Source organism: Agelaius phoeniceus, chromosome 2 (genome assembly GCF_051311805.1).
Source record: "Agelaius phoeniceus isolate bAgePho1 chromosome 2, bAgePho1.hap1, whole genome shotgun sequence".
NCBI lineage: Eukaryota > Metazoa > Chordata > Aves > Passeriformes > Icteridae > Agelaius > Agelaius phoeniceus.
The window spans coordinates 102,214,685-102,236,536 of NC_135266.1; the positions used below are offsets into that span (position 1 = coordinate 102,214,685).

The window sequence follows — 21,852 nt, forward strand, 5'->3', positions numbered from 1 at the left end:
GTTTGCTTTGGCACTGTGGTGTCCCTGCACTTGGACAGCAGTTCTGGGTGCTGTGGTGCTCCAGGGGAACATCCTGTGCTGATGTGGCTCCCTTGAATGGCCAAAGAGTCCTGGCTCTGCCTCTGCTCCCTGCTCTGTACCCACACGAGTTGCTCCCAGGGGTTTTGGGAAGCTGAAGTGCCCAGTTGGGCTCCAGAGCAGCCAATGACCTGACACACAGAGCACACTGGCCCTCTGGGGCTGTGAGAACTGGAAGAGCCTGTGGTCTCTCCAGCAAGCACCAAACTCCTGCTCAGGGTGCCTGCAGCACTGCTCAGGCTGCAGTCTACTTCCCTCTGCTGACTGCAGATGGAGCCAGGGTCTGGCTGCTCTCAAATCCTGCCTCCCAGACACTCTGGATGCTTGGCTGCAGCGTCACCCTTCTTCCTCCCAGTGTTGTCTTTCTCTTTGTCTTCATCATCCCAGTTCTTCCCACAGCTTCCCCCATTCCACCCCCATTTTCCTCCACGTGCTGTTTGACACCAGGGTGCTCACAGGGAGGAGATTCCTGTGCTCTGGATTGGATCCTGGCAGGCAAGGCAGGGCAGGGCAGGGGACACAGGCCATGCTGGGTGCTGGGACCCTGTCTCAGCTTTGCAGCCTTGATGAAGATTGCTGCCCCTCACCAGCAGTGGCAGAAAGGGTTCTCAGGCTCCACTCAAGAGGTAGTTTAGGTTGGAAAAGCCCTCTGAGACCATTAAGTCCAAGTGCTCCCCCAGCACTGCCAAGCCCACAACTAAATGTGTTCCCAAGTTCCACATCCACACATCTTTTAAATCCCTCCAGGGATGAACTCCACCACTGCTCAGGGCAGCCTGTGCCATGGCTGGACAACACTTCGGGGGAATAAATTTTCCCAATATTTCTCCTGGCATAAATTGAGACTGTTTCCTCTTGTCCTGTCACTTGTTACCTGGAAGGATACACTGATGCCCACGTGGCTGCATCCTCTGTTCAGGCAGCCGTAGGGAGTGAGGAGGTTCCCCCTAATGCCCAAAGTGGTGCTCTGGAATCACCTGATCCAGTTCCAACCCCTCTCTCTTGGGCAAGGATGCCAATAAGTCCCAATGTTTTGGCAGAGGAGAGCTGGAAAGGCAGAGGAGCCAGCACTGCTACCAGCATTCCACTTCCCACATGTAATATCTGCTCCTGCCACTGGTAGATACAGAGCCCACTGGGGAATCTGCTCCTTCCCTTTATCTTCCCATTTATCTCCCTGCCAGGCACTTTAGTGACTTCCTGCCATGGCATCTCCATACTGAGAGCTCAGAAAATGGGCAGGAGCTCCTTGAAACCCAATTGAGGGCAGCTGCTGTGCCCAAGTGCCCTCCCCAGCTCCTCTCCTGCTGCAGCCGTACTGTCCCAGAAATTAAAATTCAATGCTCTCCTCATTGAGCAGGGAAGCTGTGGCATTTTCAAATGTTATTCTGGAAGGTTCAGTTGATGATGTGTTTTGTCCTTTACCCAGCCTGATTGAAGTTTAAAGATTCTGAATTAAGCCAGTGTCAACAGCCACTTCTCCAAAGTAAAAGGAAGAGACTGGGAGAAGGAAGCTGGAAAATAGATTTGATGACAAAATCCTATGTTTTTTCCTGCTCCTGTGGAGCTGATGCAGGAATGTGGGGTATCTGAGATGGCACAGGCTGCTGGATACCTTGAGAAAAAAGTGGCATCCAGACAATTAAGACCATAAAAGGATCTTAAAAACCCCAAAGTAAGTTTTTTTAAAACTGATGAGAAAAGAAGGGATACAGTCACTGTCCCTGGTTTCCTGGTTATCCAGAGGCACAGCAGCACCTGATGGAAACAGGCTTTTCCTCTGCTCCATGTGACAAACACTGCCTAAAAGGGACAGTCCTTGGTGTTAGCATCACCATTCATCTGTATATCCCCAGAGTTACCAGCAAAGGCACCGGATGTTGCACATCAAGTTGTTCATTTTCAATCTCAGAGGCTGCCCTTGCTCTCCTCATTCCCCTTTTATCACCTAATTCACATTTTGGGAAGTTTTTCTCCAGGAGCCTGATATGTGAGGCGAGGGCTCCCATTCCACAGGGAAGTAAAATTCACTAAGCTCAGTTCTTTTGGGAAGGACTGAGAAGAAACAAAACTTTTCTTCTTTCATATGAGCACCTGGACCAGCCACAGTCTTTTGCAGGAGGCATTCAGAAGGGTCCCAAAAGAAAGTGAAGGGTGAGTTGATAAAGAGAATCATGGAATCACATAAGAGTTTGGACTGAGAGGGACCTTAAAAACCATCCAGTTTCAATCCACCTGCTCTGAAATCCTCATTATTTGACATTGTATCTTCAGAGGAAGACTGCATCTTTAAGGCTCTGTCCAACCTCTCAGCCTTTCTCATCCTGTGCTCATTTCCCTGAAGTGTTTCAGGCCAGGCTGGATGGGGCTTGGAGCAACCTGGTCTAGTGGAAGGTGTCCTGGCCAATGGCACGGGGTTGGAATGGGATGGCCTTAAAGTCCCCTCCAACCCAAACCCTTCTGGGATTTCTTGACTTTTTGGCAGAGGAGCATTCCCAAGTCATGTGGACCAGCTGGGACCAGTGGAGAGGGGACTGAAGGGTCTGGGTGTGCCCCCGTCAAGGGATGGCTGAGCTGGTGCCAAAGTTGTATTAGGAAGCAGGGAGGTTCTTTAGGGTTTTGAATATTGAAGCTCCAGTACCTAAGTTTTCTGCAATCCTTTTCTTGCTCATCTCCATGGCCTCCTGCCGGAGCTGCAGTGCATGCTGGGCAATCTCCTCACTGGCCACGTTGGAGGTCATGATGAAGATGGCATCCTTGCAGTCAATGGTCTTCCCCTTTCCATCTGTCAGCCTGCCCTGTAACAACAGCAAGATGACACCAGCTGTGTCAGCAAGTGCTGGAGGACATAGCCAAAACACCAGGAAAAACAATGAGGGTCCCGTTTTCCCCCAGAGTGAATTTAATTTTGAAGGGATACCCAAGGATTGAGGTGGAAGGAAGCATGGATGAGGTTGGAGAAGTCCTTGTCTCTCTGTGAACGGCAGGAACTTCTCCTGCACATGGTCCCAGTCTGCCCCATCCAGGACAGAATGGAAGTGCTGGGAGATGCCTTGCCAGGAGGAGGATTGGGCAGTCCATGTCCTTGCTCAGCCTGGAGAGAAGGAGGCACTTCCTGCTCTCTACAGCTCCCTGGCAGGGATCTGCAATGGGGGTCTTGGTCTCCTTCCAGGTAACAAGGGACAGGACAAGAACAAAGGGCCTCAAGTTGCACCAGGGATGGTACAGGTTGGGTATCAGGAAATATTTCTTCCCTGAAAGTGTTGTCTAGCCTTGGCACAGACTACCCAGGGCAGTGTTGGAGTCCCCATCCCTGGAGGGATGTAAAAGCTGTGTGGATGTGGCAGTGCTGAGGGAAGGGTTAGACTTGATGGTCTCAGAGGGCTTTTCCACCCTCAATGATTCCACGACTGTTTGGCTCCCCAGCCTTTGACCCTCTGCCTACCTCCCTGTGATGGTTTTAGGTCTGACACAAGCCCCAGGCTCAGCTCAGCACTAATGCTAATGCTATCCCTAATACTGCCTGTGGCTGTGGTTTGGGCTGGGCAGAGCTCACAAATAACCATGTTATGGCTGTAACAGAGTGACCTGAGTAGCAGAGCTCCTCGTCCCTGTGGGACTGCCCAGCACCACACTGCTCAAGTGACATCAACCCTCAGCCCCCCAAACCAATCCAGGAACCTCCAAAACACCAGTGCTCTTGATTAATAATATAAAAAAGATAGGGAAATAAGGAAAAAAGCAGCATCTCCCCAGGCTGTTTCTTTCCTCAATCCATCTCCAACAGCAGAGATCCAGCACAATGACACAAATCCTTGTTGGGTGCTTGAGATTAACATTTGGGTTATTGCCCTGTCAAGTTCCTGGTACAGGAATTGATTTCACATTGAACTGCTACTGTGATGATCTATGCAAGAAAAATGGTGTTATTAATCCTTAAAACAAAAACAAAAAAAACCCTTCAAAATCTTCCAGCATGTTGCTCTGGAGTTTGGTGGCCTCTGAGGACAGACTGGGACCTTCAAAATCAACCAGAGAGCTGGAGAATGACTTTGGACAAGGGCCTGGAGTGACAGGACAAGGGGGAATGGCTTCATACTGCCAGAGGGCAGGGTTAGGTGGGATATTGGAAAGAAATTCTTCCATGTGAGGGTGGCAAGGCCCTGGTATAGGCTGTCCAGAGAAGCTGGGACTGCCCCATCCCTGGAAGTGTTCAAGACCAAGTTGGACATGGCTTAGAACAACCTAGTCTAGTGGAAGGTGTCTCTGCCCATGGCAGGAGGGGTGGACTAGATGTGCTTTTAAGGTACCTTCCAACCCAAACTCCTCCATCTGACATCCCTCTCACCCCTCACTGTCCCCTTCTGCATGTCCCTTGTGTTGACTCTAACCTCGGACGTGGATTTACCTCATCAAACAGCTGCAGCATGATGGTGAGCACATCAGGGTGGGCTTTGTCCACCTCATCAAAGAGTACCACAGCATTTGGGCACTGCCTCAGCTTTTTGGTGAGCTGTCCTCCCTCTTCATGGCCCACGTAGCCGGGTGGTGAGCCGATGAATTTCGCCACCTGGGAGGAAGGAATAGGAAAGGTGAAGGCTGATCCATGAACAGTGGGAATGAAGCCCTTCTGGTAGCTTGTCAGGTTGCCACCACTCTTTGCTGCTGACAAAACAAATTCCATGTTCTTTGTGACACCTATCACACCCCAGGTATCCCAAAAGCAGCTCAATAAGCAACAATTAAGCAAAATAAGGATTAAGCAGTTCCCTGCCCAGAGCTCAAACCAGCAGAATCCAAGGAGCAGGCATGGCCAGGTGGGAAGGCACCAGCCCTGCTTTGCTAGGCAGGGTCTGAGCAACCTGTCTGAGATGTCCAAGACCTATTTTCATCCCTTTTAGCCTTTTAAAAGCAAGAATTCAAAGGATTATAAGTGGCAGGTGGTACTGGTGCAGAATCAAAGCCACAAGTAGGCTTTGTGGGAAGACACCACAAGTAAAGTACTTTTCCTATGTCATCACTCCTTGACAGGGTGTTTTTTAAAAACATTTAGAAATTTAGAAGTTTATATAGAATAGTATTTCTGACAACAGGAAAGTTTTGGCAAAATGACAGTTTTTGACACATAGCTTGGTGCACCTTACATCTACCCAGGTCTGAGTGTCATCCAAAGTCACAGCCAAACCATGGAATGGTTTGGGTTGGAAGGGACCATGTAGTGCCAGCCCTGCTGCCATACATAGGGACACATTCCACTCCACCAGGTTGCTTCAAGCCCCATTCAATCTGACCTTGAACACTTCCAAGGATGGGGCAGCCAAAGCTTCACTAGATAACCTGTCCCAGTGTTTTACCACTCTCATTGCTAGGACCTTGCTACTTTTTGGGGAAACAGAGCCCCCCAAAGGGAGGGCTCAGGTCCAGGGGTGACCTTGGCAAGGATCACAGAAAACTTGACACCTTGGACCTCCTGTGGCACCACAACTGGGCAGAAGTTGTGATGGGAGGGGTGCACTTGACACCATTGCCCTATATTCTGCTGGATTCTCCTCCTTTCCTACATGGAAGGTAGGCTGAGGCAAAGATCCCACACTGGACTTAGCCATGTTTTGGGGATAAGGGGTTTGGGGTAAGCTGTGCCTGCCTGGGCAATGTTAGGTGATGCACAGCATGTGGCTGAGGGTTCAAGATGATCCTCTGGATTCCAACATCTCTTCTCAGCTGCTCTCTCCCCAAGGGCTGACCCCACCCCAAGGGAATTCACAGCACTGGACACATATGAAATTTTCCTTGCTCCTTTGTCTCTGCTCCTAATTTGCCTCAATGCCTTTGTTCCAGCCAGGACAGGGTTAATTTTTGCAGTAACCAGGAGGGGCAAGTCTTGGACCTGGAGGATATTCTATCTTACCTCATGTCATGGAGCAGAGGGAAAGGAGTCTTCTGGGGAGAATGGGTTCCTTCTGGTCAGAGAAGAGCAGCAGAAGGATGTGGAATATGTGAAGAAGCTGGTTCTGAGCTGGAGGGCGTGACTGTGGCTGGGTTGGATCAGTGAGCATTTTGCATGTGAATCTCTCTCCCTCTCTCTTTTACATACTTTTGTTTTTAATATTGTTGCTTGTTTGTTTTCTTATGTCATTTCTGTTTCCAGTAAATTGTTGTTATTTCAACCCATAGCCTTAACCTTTTGAGCCTCCAGTTCTCCTCTCCAGTCCACTGCTGTGGGGAGGGACAGGGGAGGCAGGGAGTGAGTGAGGGGCTCCTGGTTTGGAGTGTCTCAGTGGGAGCACTAAACTGGGGAGTACCATGCCTAAACCACAATACTCAATTAAGGTTGCTTTCTGGCAATTTACTTGCAATTTAATGCACAACTTGTAGCAACTCCTGTTGTTCTGCTGTGCTCCCACCCTGACATACCAAAATGCCCATTTTTTCTGGATTAAGTTTGAAGCTTCTCCCTTCAGAGCCCATTTACTGACCTCATGCCTCTCCTGGAACTCCGACATGTCCAGTCTGATGAAACCCTGCAAGAAATTTAGGATGAGATTTGATCAATCTGCTCGCTGCCAGAGCTGGAACAGTACTGACAGGGCTGAAATTCTCCAAATAAAATAGATAGTTTTGTGGTTCAGCTTTTTAGAAATCAATCACAAGAAGAATGCAACACCCCTCCACAAAAAATCCAGCAAAAATCATAAAGCTGAGGTGAACTGGGCTTGTGGGTGATCACCTAAAACAGAGAATAGTGTTAGAGAATTTATAGCATCCACCCAAGTATCCATTTTGCATCTGAAAAGCTGATGATTCACTGCAGGTACTGAATGTTGTGATCATGGAGCTGTAATCCACATCCTAGATGGGAAAGAAAAAGAAGGGAGGGAGAGGGAAGGGGAGGAAATAGGAATATTTCAGTTGGAAATAGGAATATTTCAGTTGAAAAGGACCTCTCATCCAGCTGACCAAGGAGAAGCCAAGCCTCAGCTTCCCAGCATCATCCTGGAATAGTCAACCAGCCATGACCCCTGTCCATGAGGGAGAAGGAGACATGAGACATGTCTGGGAACACATCTCATCTGGACATGTGGACATGGCACACTCACAGACACCATCACACAGGGATTCCAGAATTAGAGAACAGAATCACTGAACCCTTTGGGTTGGAAAAGCCCTCTGAGACAACAGAGCCAAACTGCTCCCTCAGCACTGCCAAGCCCAGCACCAACCCATGTCCCCAAGTGCCACATCCACACATCCTCATGTGGATCTCTTCAGGAATGGGGACTCCACCACTGCCCTGGTCAGCCTTTTCCAGAGCTGAGCAGAAAAAAATTTCCCCAATATCTAACCTAAACCTCCCTTGTTGCAACTTGAGGCAGTTTCCTCTAGTCCTGTCATTTGTTACCTGGGAAAATAATGGAATCAGAGAATGGTTTGGGTTGGAATGGACCTTTAGGACAATCTCATTCCAACTCCCCTGCCATGGGCAGGGACACCTTCCACTAGACCAAATGGCTCCAAGCCTCATTCAACCTGGTTTTGAACACTTTTAGGGATAGGACAGCCACAGGTTCTCTGGGCAAAATATTCCCATGCAAAAATTTCCCTGAAAATTATTAAAATATCTACTACTACTACTATCTTTCCAGGGCAGAGCAAAATGGAAAAAAATTACTCTGTCTTACAAATGAAAGGGGGACAGTTTCAGGTTTTCCTTTCTTAATCCATCAGTTCCTGTGAATTGCAGCCCCTCATCAGAGTCTCATCCCTCATTAGGGGACCAATGGCTGAGCTGGTTCATTCCTAATAAATCCCAGATTCCTGCTGCTATCAAATTAACACTCAGGGTTTAACTGATTTCCCCATTGGGTGTCTGGCCATGGAGCAGTTCCACGTGTGGGATTAGGGATGAAGGTGCTCTAGATCCAGGATTTATGGCTTCTGGAAGGCATTTATAGAAGCATGAGGAAAAGAACCAGAACAGCTGTTTTTATAGCATTGGTTCCAGCTTGGTCTTTCTACATGTGTTGCTGCATTGTGTGTCCATTCACTGCTGGAGGATGTGGGGAAGAGGGATTCATCTATGCACAGCTCTGCTTGTCTTTCCTTCTTTTCCCTGGCTCCATGTGGGAGAGAGCTAACTACCTCTTACAGGTAGGCAGAGGCTTAAACGTGAAACATAGAAGAGAATGTAACGTAACAGAATGGAAAGGAAGAAAATTCCATTGGAATGGAATGGAATGGAATGGAATGGAATGGAATGGAATAGAATGGAATGGAAGGGAAGATTGGGATTGAATAGAATGGTATGGAATGGAACAGAATAGATTAGAATGGAAGACAGTATGGAATGGAATGGATTTGACTGGAATAGAATAGAATAGAATAGAATAGAATAGAAGTAGAATACATTGCAATTGAATGGATTGAAATAATTGGAATGGAATAGAACAGGACAGGATGGAACAGAACAGGATATAATAGAATAGAACAGAACAGAATAGAATAGAGATAATTAGAATAGAATAGAATAGAATAGAGATAATTAGAATAGAATAGAATAGAATAGAATAGAATAGAACGGAATGGAAACCCCAGACACCACTGAAGTGTTCTCCTGCAAAGCCACCACCTCCATGAAATAATTCCAACCCATCTTCTCTAAAATCTAACCACTGGGTAACAAACTAAATAATTCAAACTGCTTCTGGATACCAAACACTTCAGCGCTTAAAATTTTGAGCAGGAAATCAATGTTGCATTGCTACAGTCCACACTGGCAGGATATGACAAATGGTGGAGGTGGGGACATGGAAAACAGATTTCTGGAATTTTATCCTCTGAACAATTTACAGTGATATTAGTAACAGAGGCAAAAAAATATGTTCACAACACAGGATGTCAAAATTAGAGCAAAATTCAACAGGAAGCACAAATGTTACATCAATTTAAATTTTTCCAATTCAAATATTGTGGTACAGACAGGAGCATAGACAGTGTCCTGGGCTGATCCCAGTGTGAGCAGCAGAGTGAAGTGGGGATTTTGCCCCTCTGCTCTGCTCAGGTGAGAGCCCAGCTGCAGAGCTGCCTCCAGCTCTGGGGTCCAACATCACAGGGATGTGGAGTTGTTGGAGACAGTCCAGAGGAGGCCATGGAGATGCTCTGAGAGCTGGAGCCCCTCTGCTCTGGAGATTGGCTGGGAGAGCTGGGGGTGTCCAGCCTGGAGAAGAGCTGGCTCCCAGAAGACCTTAGAGATCCTTCCAGGGCCTAAAGGGGCTGCAAGAGAAGGGCATGGAATGACAGGACAAGGGGGAACAGCTTGCTACTGACAGAGGGCAGGGTAAGATTGAAGAAATTCTTCCTTGTGAGGATGGTGAGGGTCTGGCACAGGTTGCCCAGAGAAGCTGTGGCTGCCCCATCCCTGGAAGTGTTCAAGGCCCATTTGGATGTGGCTTGGAACAACCTGGTCTAGTGGAAGGTGTCCCTGCATTTCACAGGAGGGGTGGAACTGGATGAGCTTAAAACGCCCTTGCAGTCCAGACCTGTGACTCCATGACCTTGACAGGTCCCTCTCAGTGCAGAAAAGCCCTTTCTCAGGGCACCACAGCCACACAATGAACCCCCTGACGACCCTCCCAGCATCCCTTTTAGTGCCAGCACAAAGCTGGGATGAGCCATTACCTTTTTGATGTCCTTATGGATGTACTTGGCTGTTTGCTTGGCCAGCTCTGTTTTACCTGTTTTGGAGAGAGAAAAATAAACTTGCATTATACCAGCTCTGTCCATCTTCTGTCTGTTCATCAGCTCTGCTAACACCAGGGCTGGAACTTCCTGCAACCAATACAAGGATTTTCCTTGGGAAGTGGTACTGCTGTTTTATCTCCAGGATCACATTCAGTGGTGTTCCCAGCCTGGGCAGGGTGAACAGATGCATTAGAATAGTGACATCTCTGCATTGGCTCCTTCAGCTTTAATTGACTCTCACATGATGGGAACAAAGCTCTCAATTTTTTCCACAAAAAGATGTTGATGATCAGATCAGATTTTTGCTATATTTACCCTCAATATTCCAAGTTCCGTGTGCAATGTCTTGTAATCTCCAAATAAAGAATTTCATGGAAATGGGGTGTTTTTTCTATGCTTTATATAAGATGACAGTAAAAAAAATCTCAGATTAAGAACAGTCAGTAATGGAGCAAATCCACCCTGGAAGGCATTTATAGAGGCATTTATTGAGGGTGAACACATGTACCAGGCCATGTCCTATTCTCCCAGCTCATCCATCTGGGGAAAAACTTCATTGAAGCGGCAGTTTTATTCAAGTGTGGATGCCAGAAAACTTCTCTTCCCTGTTGCTACCCCCCATCATGACACTGCTGGTTTTGTCGGGTTGATCAGGGCAAGGACTGGGCCAATTTTGGCTCCTGGGGTGACCAGCAAAGCTGAGGTGAAGCCAATGCCCCCTCTGGGATGGATGCTCTGGGGGTTCACACTGGTCCCTTGCACACCTGTCAGCAGTGCACTGCACATGGATCCCTGCAGGATTTACTTGCACACTGAAAAATAAATGAGCAGGGACAGAAATAACTACTCTAAAGAAAAAACCCACGTGTTTTTAAAAAGAAATTAGGTGGAAAAGTACATTCTTATTGGAGTATTGTACATCTAACCACAGCTGCATTGCAGGGACAATAGATCGGGTGGTCAGATCAGTAAATCATCAAAAAAAGGGCTACAAATACAGGAATTCATGGGGTGTGCTCTGCTCCATCTGATAAATCTCTGCCAAAATTTTACATCTGATTTCAGTTTGAGCTTTGCTGAGTTTGGATGATGGTGGATCAGAGCTCCTGATGTGTAAGGATGCAAGAAACTATGCTTCCCATAAAAAAAAAACAGAGAAGAGGAAAAGAAAAGAAAAAGAAAAAGAAAAGAAAAGAAAAGAAAAGAAAAGAAAAGAAAAGAAAAGAAAAGAAAAGAAAAGAAAAGAAAAGAAAAGAAAAGAAAAGAAAAGAAAAGAAAAGAAAAGAAAAGAAAAGAAAAGCCCCCATGGAAGTCCATGGAAGTGGAAGAGCCAACAATTTACATCCCTGAGTCTTCAGATATGCTCTAGCAGGACAATGAAGTATCAAAAATATTTTATCCTGATTTTATACAGCTTTATAGCAACTTATTTGGAGTTAATGCTTGGCCTGGTACTGTTCTGCAGCAGGAGCAAAATCTCACCTGTGCCCCTTTAACCCCCCCAGCAGTGGAGCATCAGCACCTTCTGGAGCCCTTTGGGAGGCAGTGGAGGCAGGAGAAGCCCTGAGGTTGTTCCAAATGTCACAGATCAGTTACTTTGAAGCTGTTTTGTTGGGGTTTTTTCCACAACTAAAAGTCATTTGGACCATTTCATGAACTGATCAGCTGTCATGTGGCATTTGATTGGGCTGGAGGACAAATCTTATCGGTGTCAATAAAACCCTGTCATTCCAAAGCAATCCGTACTCACAGGAGCAAATGAGCAGAGATTCAGTTTGCAGGCAGCAAATTTCTACTATTATCCCACCATTCCCATTGGAATAAAGGGTTTTTCACCAGAAAGTTGTTAAAGTAATACTTTTACTTTGAAAACTGCCCCTTTTTGAGACTTGGAGGGGGGCTGTCCTCTGGGATAACTCAGCATGAGGCTGGATGTGACTGTGTGTGCTGGTGTCCAGCTGGGGTCACCCTGCTGGATGATGGCTGACCCGCTGAAAGATGACAGTGTGTTTAACTGGTATTTCATTCAGACCCTGCAGCCCTGCAACAGCTTCCACCCCCTCTCCTCAGGGCTCTCCATCCCCCTCCCCACAACCCAAATGTTACCTATTCCAGATGATCCCAAGAAAAGAAACACCAGCGGGTGCTCCTCATCATACCAGCCATTTTCCTTCCTCCGAATCGCTGCATTTGAAGACAATGAAAACAAAAAAAGAGGGGGGGGGGGAAAGCATATAAATCAATGCCACAAAGCAAGTGTAATTATCACTAAGTATACACTATGTTTTACTGCTCTCTACCCACTCCCAGTCCTCCCTGCCATTAGCGCTCTCTAATTTGATTAGCTAGCCAAGGCCCCAGAGACACCTAATAAGGTTAGCATGGATTTGGAAAGCTGCCCAGAGCAGATTTCGGATAAAGTTTTCCAGGATGTGCACTCAGCGTTGCCAGGGAGATGGTGGAGGGGGGGGACAAGGATGGATGGATGGACAGAGGGATGGAGAGGCACTCTGCCTCACCAGCTCCCAAGTGCAACCTTTCTGTGAGGAAAAACCATCAGTTTTGAAGAGGTTTATAGGTTATTTCTGGCATGGAATGGGAAGAAAGAGGTGGCTGAAGATCACAAACACTGAATTGGTGCAAGGATTGGGAAAAGTGCGGTGATTATCTCAGTGCCTCCCTGGATAGCGGCATCCTGGGTGAGATACCAGTGGAAAATTTTACAAAAGGCAAGAGCCCTGATTCCTTCCCAGTCCGACCAGCACAGCCCTTTCTCAGGACAGACACGATCTGCTGTGCAGAGTGGGTGGTAGCTCCTATCCCCATGGGTGCTCACGGCTCCCCAAGGTACTCTTCAGCCCCTCAGAGCAGCCTCAGGCTCTGTGAGCGTGCTCACCAAACCAGTGACATCATTGCACTGGGCTTATTTAAAGGAGGAGGAAGTGCTTTTGAGGCCAAAAGATCAAATCTCATCCTCTGCTGGCTGGATCTGGTCTCTGGAACACAGAAGTGGTTTCTCTGGATCAAACCAGCTTCCAGTTCAATGTGAGAGATTAACTGACATCCCAGCCTTTCTGCTTTATCTGCAGTATTTCAATCCAGCCTGTAAATCTTGTAAGGTGTTTTGTAAAAGAGAACATGCACTGTACAGTCTCAGGACCCCTCAGACCCAGCAAGGTCTCATGATGGGCACATGGCACCCCCAGATCCAGCTGAACCCAAAATGTGGCACATTAGGAAGCAGGGCAAGAAAATGGCAAGATGCCCAAAAATTGTAACTGACAAGGAATTTGAAAGTAGTGGGGGAAAACAGCAGCACAGGAGGTGGGATGAGCAGAAGGAAAACACTGGGAGAGCTGTGCCTTAAAGCCCTTGGAATGCTGCTGCACACAGGCATGGCAAAGCTCGGCCTCTGCTGCCTTTCAGTGGTGTCCACAGCAAAAACAGGAATAAAGCCAAGAAAGAATAAACCCACTTCTCCTTGTGACTGTCACCCTCAAAACACAGCTCCCTCATCTTCTTCTGGCCACTACCCTGGGTCTCAGCCTCTGTCCTTGTGCCTCAGTCCTGTGTCTCCCTTGAATAAGGCACTGGCTGTCTCTGTGGGGAGCTGTGGGTTTATTTTCTTCCCTGAGCTGGCAGAAGGGCACAAGAGTGGCTTTTAAAACTGCAGAATTCTTAAATTCAATCTCAAAGTCAGTCCATAAAACCCTTTTATTGATGGGGTGTGGTAAATAGAAGGCACCTAAAAAAAAGGGATCCTAGGCATGGCATGCCACTAGTTCTTCCTGCACAGGAGAACAAACTGACATGGGAAATAAGTAGTGCCATTTTGCACAAAAAATATTTGCATATAAAAATATTTAAACAATATTTCCATTTTGCAAATAATAAGAGATGGAATGTCACAGCCTACAGCCTGACATGGAAATGCTGCCTGTGCCAGCAGGGACACACTGGGAAGATGTTAAACAGCAGCAGCTCAAGTCAGATATTCCAGCAGCTGAAGTTTATAGATGCATGGAGGGGTCTCATGGGAATTTGGAGCTGCAAGACCTGCACGAAACTGAGCTCCTCAGAGTCCATGCTTGTATTCCAGGAGACCCAGGTAGCAGGGGAGCCAGCAGATCCAGTGAGGATTAGGTAAACAAGAGCAAAGCCTCACTACAAGAACAAATCAATGAGCTGAGGTTAATGATGAGGGGTGTGAGGAGTGACCTGACCACAGTCATTAAGTATCTCCCCAAGAAGGCACTGAACTTGCTCAGCTACAGAGAAAATTAAGGTGCTCCAGGGGCTGGAGCGAGAGGATCAAACTACAAATAAAGCAGAACAGTTTTAATAACGAAGGTGATTAACCACTGCAGCCACTTAGGAAGAGAGTGGGACTGAATTCCTAATCCCTGTAAAGTCTGCAGGGAAAGTCAGAAGGGCTTCCCAAAAGCAGTGGTAGCTCAGGATGAAGATGAAGGTTTGCATCACTGTCCAAACATCAAAAAAATCCCCAATTTAACTTTAAATCCAAGGCATGTAGAATCATGTAACTCTAGAAGGGTGTGGGTTGGAAGGGACCTTAAAGACCACAGTTCCAACCCCTTCAGAAATGGGACTGAGTACTGGGATTGTGCATTTAGTGGGAGCAGAACCCCAGTGCCTCAAGGACTTGCCATTCCATGCCTGGGCACAGGCAGATGCATTACCTGTCCCCCTGGCCATGCTAATGATCCCTGACTCCTGCCAAGGCTTCATTAGCTTGGGCCAAGGCCAGATGCAGCACTGGCTGGTGCCTGGCTCCATCTCACCCTGCCTGGGCATATCAGCATGACAGACCAGCTTGGCTGCAGCCAGCAATCTGGTTCTGTTCAAAATCCTGGGCAAAGATTGGTGGGAATCCCATCCTGTCCTTCAGCTGCTCCCTTACCATGTCATCCCTGGAAACAGCCATCACAGGAGATGAGGAGGAGAAAATGCTCTGCCACTGACAGGGCGGTGCAGGGAAGGGTCTGTGCTGCATCCCTCTGTGTGCCCTTCCCAGCACTGCACAAGTTCCTTCTCAACCCTTTACAGCAATGAACGAGAGGTCAAACACCTGGGGTGGGAAATTTCATAAAAACTGATGGGGAGTAACACAACCGCCAATAATTCCTGCAGCTATCTCAGCTAAGATAATAATGGTAATAAAAGTAATAAACTTCTGCTTTGGGGCATGGAGTGACCACTCACAGGGTCAAGCACGTTCAGGGTCCAAAGACAGTGGGGTTAAGTGCTGCCTTCTTCCCCTCCCCTCTGCAGCAGGATGCCAGAGTTTATGGATAAATACTCAAAGCAACTCCAGGGATATAAAGCATCCCTTAAAAAACTACCATAAAGTCAGAGCTTAGATTCAGCATATGATCTCTGTCAGTAGATGTGAGCATCATATTTAGGAAGAAATTCTTTCCTATGAGGCTAGTGAGGCACTGGCACAGGTTGCCAAGAGAAGTTGTGCCTAGAAGGCCAGGCTGGTATTAGGCTTAGAGCGACCTGGTTTAGTGGAAGGTGTCCCTGTCCATGTCAGGGGGTTGGAATGTGATGGGCTTTAAGGTCTTGCCTAAGCCAAACTGTTCCACGGTCACTAGTCAGCAGCGTAATCAGATCAACAGAGTGTAAATGCTTTTCTACAAGCAGCCTGAAAATGATGAGCTCCTCCAGGACTCTTGAAGTTTGGAAAAACGTAAAAAATCTGGGTATCCTTAGGGATGGGACACCACTCCCTAGGTTCTACCACTGGGGCTGGAGGAGGCTCTCTCAGGCTGTCCAGTGCAGTGTTCATCTTCAGCAGTAGGAACAGAAGCCCCATCCTGGACCAAAGCAGAACATCAGTACCAGTTCCAAGGATAAAAATCCCAGCTAGGAAAGCCACAGAAGCACTCTTCTCCTTGGAGTCTGCACTACCAAAACAGCTGCTGGCCATGCTGACCGCTCTTCATTGTCACCCAAGCATGAAATCTATGCTCTGCCTCTGGGAAAGCTGCCCCCTTCCTTCCTCCTGGCATAAATAAATAAATAAATAAATAAATACCAGGAGGGAGGTCACACTGCTGTGCTGAAATCTCATTATGACATTCAGCCCCAATGTCCAAAACAAGAGCCTGATGATGATGACGCTGGGGCCTTCTTCTGCAGAGCTGTTCCTGGCATTGCTGCCGTGCTCTCGCTTTATTTCGTCCATCTGTAACAGTGTGACTGCAGCCCTGCGTCTCCAAGAGGCCCTTCAGCCCACTATTGAACTGATAAATTCACTGTATTACTTTACACAAATCAATACCCCAGCAGTTATCAGCACTTGATGTGACTGAAATTGGTTTCAGCCAATTTGTGAGTGTAATAAATGTCCATTTATCAAATCAATTCATTCTGCAGGGCTCCTTGGCCTGTCCGGGTTTGGGGTACCGCAGGGCGAAGGCTCTGGGGCCAAGCCCATCCTGGGATCACTGCTTCTACCCAGGTACTGCAGTGATGCTCCAGGGTCTGCAGCATTCCCAAAGAAGCTCTCTTCCAGCCCTGCTGCTGGTGGCTCAGGCTTATGGAACCCCAAATTAGATCAAAGCTGTGTCCTTGCAAAGTTTCACCTGACCTGCAGGCAGCAACACACATCAAAAAACAGCCCTATATTGTCCAAAATAACCCCAGTTTCCTTTGGACCAAGCAGGATGATAGTCCTCCTCATCCATTTCCCTACACTTTTGAAACACTGACTGATTTTCAATATCATAGCTTCTAAAATTGGGAATATTATCATTAAAACATAGATTTTTCTGCACTACCCTTTCTTCAAAATCCTGAAAAATAAACAACACTTTTCCTTCCTCTCTCCTTATTCAACTTCAGGAAGAGCTGGAACAGATTGCTTCAACCCTCAAGGTTTATTCCCCCTGAAAAGGGGAAGTGGTAGGTTTGAACCACCCTACTTCTAAGTGAGTATTGACCAGCAAACATGGTATATCCATATAAAAAATATATTCTTTACCTGGAATAATATCTAGGATATTAGACCAAAAAAAATTACACATATATATATATATTTGGGAAAAATGCCTCCTTTAGCTTATAACTTCAGAGAAGAGATGTTGTGATCCCCTCTGCCTCCTCATATTCCAGTGAAAAGGCAAAGCAGCCCTAATCAGATCCAGAGCTCAACCATTTATGGAAGTGCCTGGAAAAACAAGCCTAAGCATTTTAGCTGCTCATTTGTATGTACCAGTTAGAGAATCCCAGCAGTTCCTGAGATGGCAGCAATGACCTGCCTGTTTCTGATGTCAGGAGATGGAATATTTAATGGGGATTTTGTTAAGATGAACTGAACATCTACATCCATTGAAGAGGGTGGCCAAGCTGCCTCCCACTATCAACCAGTCAGGCAGCGGTAGAAACCTTTTACACTGGGAGATGCCCAGTCACCATCAGTTAACCATCATCCACCTTCTCCCAGTCCTGTCCTGCTCCACATATCAGAAAAGAGTGCTGCAGGGCTTGGGTATATCCTATGGAGGCATTGGGGGAGGATTTTCCCTCTGGCAGTGATGCCATGCTGTTGGGGCTGTGGCTGCAGTGAGCTCCCCACCAGTGTTCCCAGTGCATCCCCTTGCAGGGGGTTGCTGGGATAACAGCTGGACTTGGTGATCTTAGAGGGTTTTTCTAAATTATTCCATAATTCTGTGACTCCATTCTATCCCCATTGCTCCAGACCTTGTGTTTCTAACCCCAGATCACACGTTCCCTTTGTATTCTGGCTAAGCCCCTCTGGAGACTGTTTGAATCATGCACCGAGTGACAGATTAAATCCAATTATTCAATTAAGGCACCAGTTATAAATTAAACATATCAGGCAGGCTTGGTGGATCTGAAGATGTGGTGTGTGGCAGGTCTGCTCACCAGCAAATGGCAGTGGTGAGGGCAGAGTGGAGGGATGTAGGGTCTACAAAGCAGCAGGAAAACCAGCTGGGCACAAAATAAATAGCAAAGATAGAGAGGAAGCGCTTGAGAGAGAAAGTCCTGTCTTAAAATTCATCCTTCTGGACAGAAAACAAAAAGAAAAGAAAATGAAAAGAAAAACTGGACAGAAGGGAAAGGGGGGGGAGGAGGGGACAGAGAGTCTCCCACTACCTTTTGGTCCAATATCCTGAGGCTGTAGGGGTATCAAGCACATTCCCTATAATTCAATAAGAAAAACCTCCATAAAGGCAAGGACGTTAATGCGCAGAAACGCCACCTGTGTCAGGAACAGGCACTGCCCATTAATCACAGCTCCCCAATTAGCCGGGCTGCTGCCCCCAGGCACAGCCGTTCTCTGAACACACAGGGTGGCTGTTGTTTTTGCAGGAGCGTAGACTCCTTCCCAGCTCCTTCCCGGTTCCTCCTCAGCTCCCAGCCCACACTGGGCTCCTCTTTGTTAACTAAAAGCAAAGGGTTTGTGTTTCTGACAGCACGTTCCTTGTGATTCTGCCCTGGCCTCAACAGCTCTTATTTTGCTATCCCATTTTCAGGCATTAACTGGGATGCATGGAGGGTCAGGAATTATTGACAGGATCCAGAGGCTTTGGACTGGCAAATCAAACCCAGCCCAGATTGCCAGAGCCTTGATTACATAGAAGCGCAGAATGGTTTGTGTTGGGAGGTAGCTCATCTCGATCCAACTCTCTGCCATGGGCAGGGACACCTTCCATATTGCTCAAAGTCCCATCCAGCCTGGCTTTAAACACTTCCATGGATGGGGCATCCACTGTGAATTCCCCAGCAACCTTGCAAGGCTGCCCGGAGGCAGCCTCAGATCAAGGCTTGAGGCAACAGCTTGTCTCCCCTGTGGAGCAGGTGTGGAGGGCAGAGTCGGCAGCATGTGAAGGGTCCTACCTGCCCCCACTGTGGCTATGGCATTCTCCTGACCAATGATGTGCTCCTTTAGCCGCTGTTCCAGTGGGAATCTCCGCCGTTCCTCCACCTCTCTCCTGCGCTGCTCCTCCTGGAACTGTGGAGGGAAGAAAACATAGGGATCAGAGACTTTACACAGCATTGGGTCACTACACAGATGTCAGAGCCCTGTATGGGGATCTCTCTGACATGGAGCCAGAACATCCCCAGGGCAGATGCAGTTTGGTCTGGATGCACCAGCCCTGGAAAGAAGTAATTTCTGAATCTGTCATGGATGGCAGCTGGGGTGAGTGGGAATAGGGATCCTGCTCTGCTGATGGGAAACCAGACCCTGTGCTACCTCTGTACTGGTGACAGAGGGAACAATGGCACTGCTCAACAGCTCTTAATCATTAGGTGCTGTTTATTTTGGGAAATAAAGTCCTATTCTACCTAGTTTGTCTTCCTACCCTCCAACCATTTTCTGTTCAAAGATTCCAATCAGATCTTGCAGGGGTGGCAGAGTATCACTGTGCCTTACATCTAAGAGAGCTGGAGAGGGACTTTGGGCAAGGGCATGGAGTGACAGGATAAGGGGGAATGGCTTCCTGTTGAGGGTTAGATGGGATATTGGGAAGAAATTCTTCCCTGTGAGGGTGGTAAGGCCCTGGCACAGAATGCCCAGAGCAGCTGTGGCTGCCCCATCCCAGGCAGTGTCCAAGGCAAGGTTGGATGGGGCTTGTATCAACTTGGTCTAGTGGAGGGTGTCCCTGCCCACAGCAGGGGGGTGAAATTAGGTGAGCTGTAAAGTCCCTTCCAACCCAAAACCTGTGATTCTAAGATCTTTAGAAAGGCTGCTGAGCACTCTTCCTTCCACAAGCTGAGCTCAGACATTCCCAATTGAGACCACTGCCTTGGGAAGATTCATCCCCCAAAGCCAGACTGAAGACAGAACACAAAGAGCCCATGGGGTTTGCCAAGTGAGTAACTGCACCCACAGAACTGCACCCTGTCATTGAATCCATCTCACTAAGGGGAAACACCCTCCAGCAAAGCCAGAAGGCAGGTGCCAAAGCTGCAGCAGGATCCAGCTGCTGGAGCTGGAGTGGATAACCCCCAGCCAGGCTGCTGACATCTCCTGGGCTAGCAGTGATTCTGACAGAAGTTAAAAAATAATAAATAGTGAACAATCCAATTTTGGCCAGTGCTATCAGTCTCACGTGTAACAGAGATGCCATGAGCCCTGATCCTCACACAGAGCAATAACTTCCCTGCAGATCCTAGTGGAGCAGCTCGGGGACAGACATCCTGCCTGTGCTGATCCCCCCGGCACTGGGTACGACCTCACCATATGTCTGTGTCTGTAGGATCCTGACAAATCTTTTCTCTCCCTCTCCTCTCTGGCCTTTTGGAAGATGCAGGAATGTGATCAGTGATGTTAGGACACCCAATGATTCCCATGGGTTTATGGAGAGTGGGTAAGATGTGCAGGAAGAGAAGGAAGGGATACCCATCCTTTGCAATGCCCTCTCCCTCCCTCCTTGGAAAACTGACACAGTACAAGTCCTGTGCACAAGTACCATTTTCTGCTCAGGATCTGTTCTGGAGAGCCCTGCACTCAGGCCAGCTACTCAGTGGGCCAGAAGTGCTAACACAGCTCCTGGCTGGGCCATGCAGCTCGCCTGGACCATCCTGAGCATCTGCCTTAGCTTACACTGTACAGGGGACACTGGGACAAGAAAACCCACCAAGAAAAATGTATTTTAGATCCATTGGTGACAGAACCTCCAAGAAAAAGCCCCACTAATCCTGGATTTTACATAAGACACAAACTTCCACTCCTCTCTCATCTGCTCCCCTCTCCATACACATCCAGCTGTTCCCACCTTCTCGCTTTGTGGTGTGCAATGGTGTTGGTGGGGATTGTGTCCCCACTCTCTGGCAGCTGATCTTCCATTGTCCTGATGATCCTTACCTGGCTCAGGATCAGCACTTAAGTGGAGCACAATGGTGCTACCTGCTTGGAGAGCAATGCAGGGAGCACTGCTCTGCTCTTATGTTGGAGACAACCAGACTTCTGCACTCAACTGGGTTAAGAAGTTCTCCTGATGCAAGGCCAAAAGCATCAGAAATATTCATTTTTTAAAAGAGAAGGACTCAGTCTGTGCTTTGGCAGGTGGTAACAGCTGTCTGCCTGTCACTGGGGTAGCCATGGCAGTCATGGAGTCACAGAAGGGTGATCTTAAGAAACCTTATAGACCATTGCATTCCAACCCCTTTGCCACAGGTAGGGACACCTTCCACTAGATCTGGTTGCTCCAAGCCCCATCCAAACTGGCCTTGAACACTTCCAGGCATGGGACAGTCACAGCTTCTCTACACAATCTGTATCAAGAGCCTCACCACCCTCACAGGGAAGAATTTCTTCCCAATACCCCATCTAACCTCAATACCCTCTGGCAGTGTGAAACCATTCCCTCTTGTCCTGCTCCCCCAGGCTCCTGTCCAGAGTCCCTCTCCAGCTCTCTTGCAGCCTCTTTAGGCACTGGCAGGGGCTCTAAGCTGTCCCTGGAACCTTCCCATCTCCAGGGTGGACACCCCCAGTTCTCCCAGCCTGTCTCCAGAGCAGAGGGGCTCCAGCTCTCAGAGCATCTCAGTGGCCTCCTTTGGATTTGCTCCAGCAGCTCCACATCCTTCTGATGTTGGGAGCCCCAGGGCTGGAGGCAGCTCTATAGGTGGGGTCTCACCTGAGTGGAGCAGAGGGGCAAAATCCCCACCTCACCTTCTGCCCATGCTGTGGGATCAGCCCAGGACACAGGGGGCTTCTGGACTGCCAGCACATGTTGTTTTAAGGAAGAAAAGTGGAGAATAAAATAACTGAACTCTTTAAGAGCAGGAGGGGTAGAATTATCTGCTGGGGTAAATGCTCTCTTGAGCCCAGCACCAATAAGGAAACCTGCCCTGAACAGTTTGAAACTTGCCTTGGTTTTTATGCTTAAGTAATAGTTGGAGGAGAGAAAGGAAATATATCTCTGGAGCTGTTCCTGAGGAAGATGATTGTACTTGTATATAAACCAGCAGACTGCCAAGCCAGCCTGTGATGAATATTCAGCTGGGGGGAAACTGGTGCTCCCGGGGTTTCATCCTCCC

At 47.9% G+C, this 21,852-nt stretch overlaps 1 protein-coding gene across 3 annotated transcripts in view; it reads right to left on the reverse strand.

Moving 5' to 3' along the window:
- Window positions 1-21,852, reverse strand: part of CLPB (ClpB family mitochondrial disaggregase) — a 73,150-nt gene that overhangs the window by 2,748 nt on the left and 48,550 nt on the right. For all 3 annotated transcript variants that reach the window (XM_054654331.2, XM_077174460.1, XM_054654329.2), the window contains exons 7-12: window positions 18,706-18,820; window positions 11,923-12,000; window positions 9,754-9,809; window positions 6,555-6,599; window positions 4,487-4,648; window positions 2,720-2,876 (exon numbers count right to left, since the gene is read on the reverse strand). In XM_054654331.2, coding sequence (XP_054510306.2) covers window positions 2,720-2,876; window positions 4,487-4,648; window positions 6,555-6,599; window positions 9,754-9,809; window positions 11,923-12,000; window positions 18,706-18,820 — 613 coding nt within the window. The remainder of the gene's footprint in view (window positions 1-2,719; window positions 2,877-4,486; window positions 4,649-6,554; window positions 6,600-9,753; window positions 9,810-11,922; window positions 12,001-18,705; window positions 18,821-21,852) is intronic.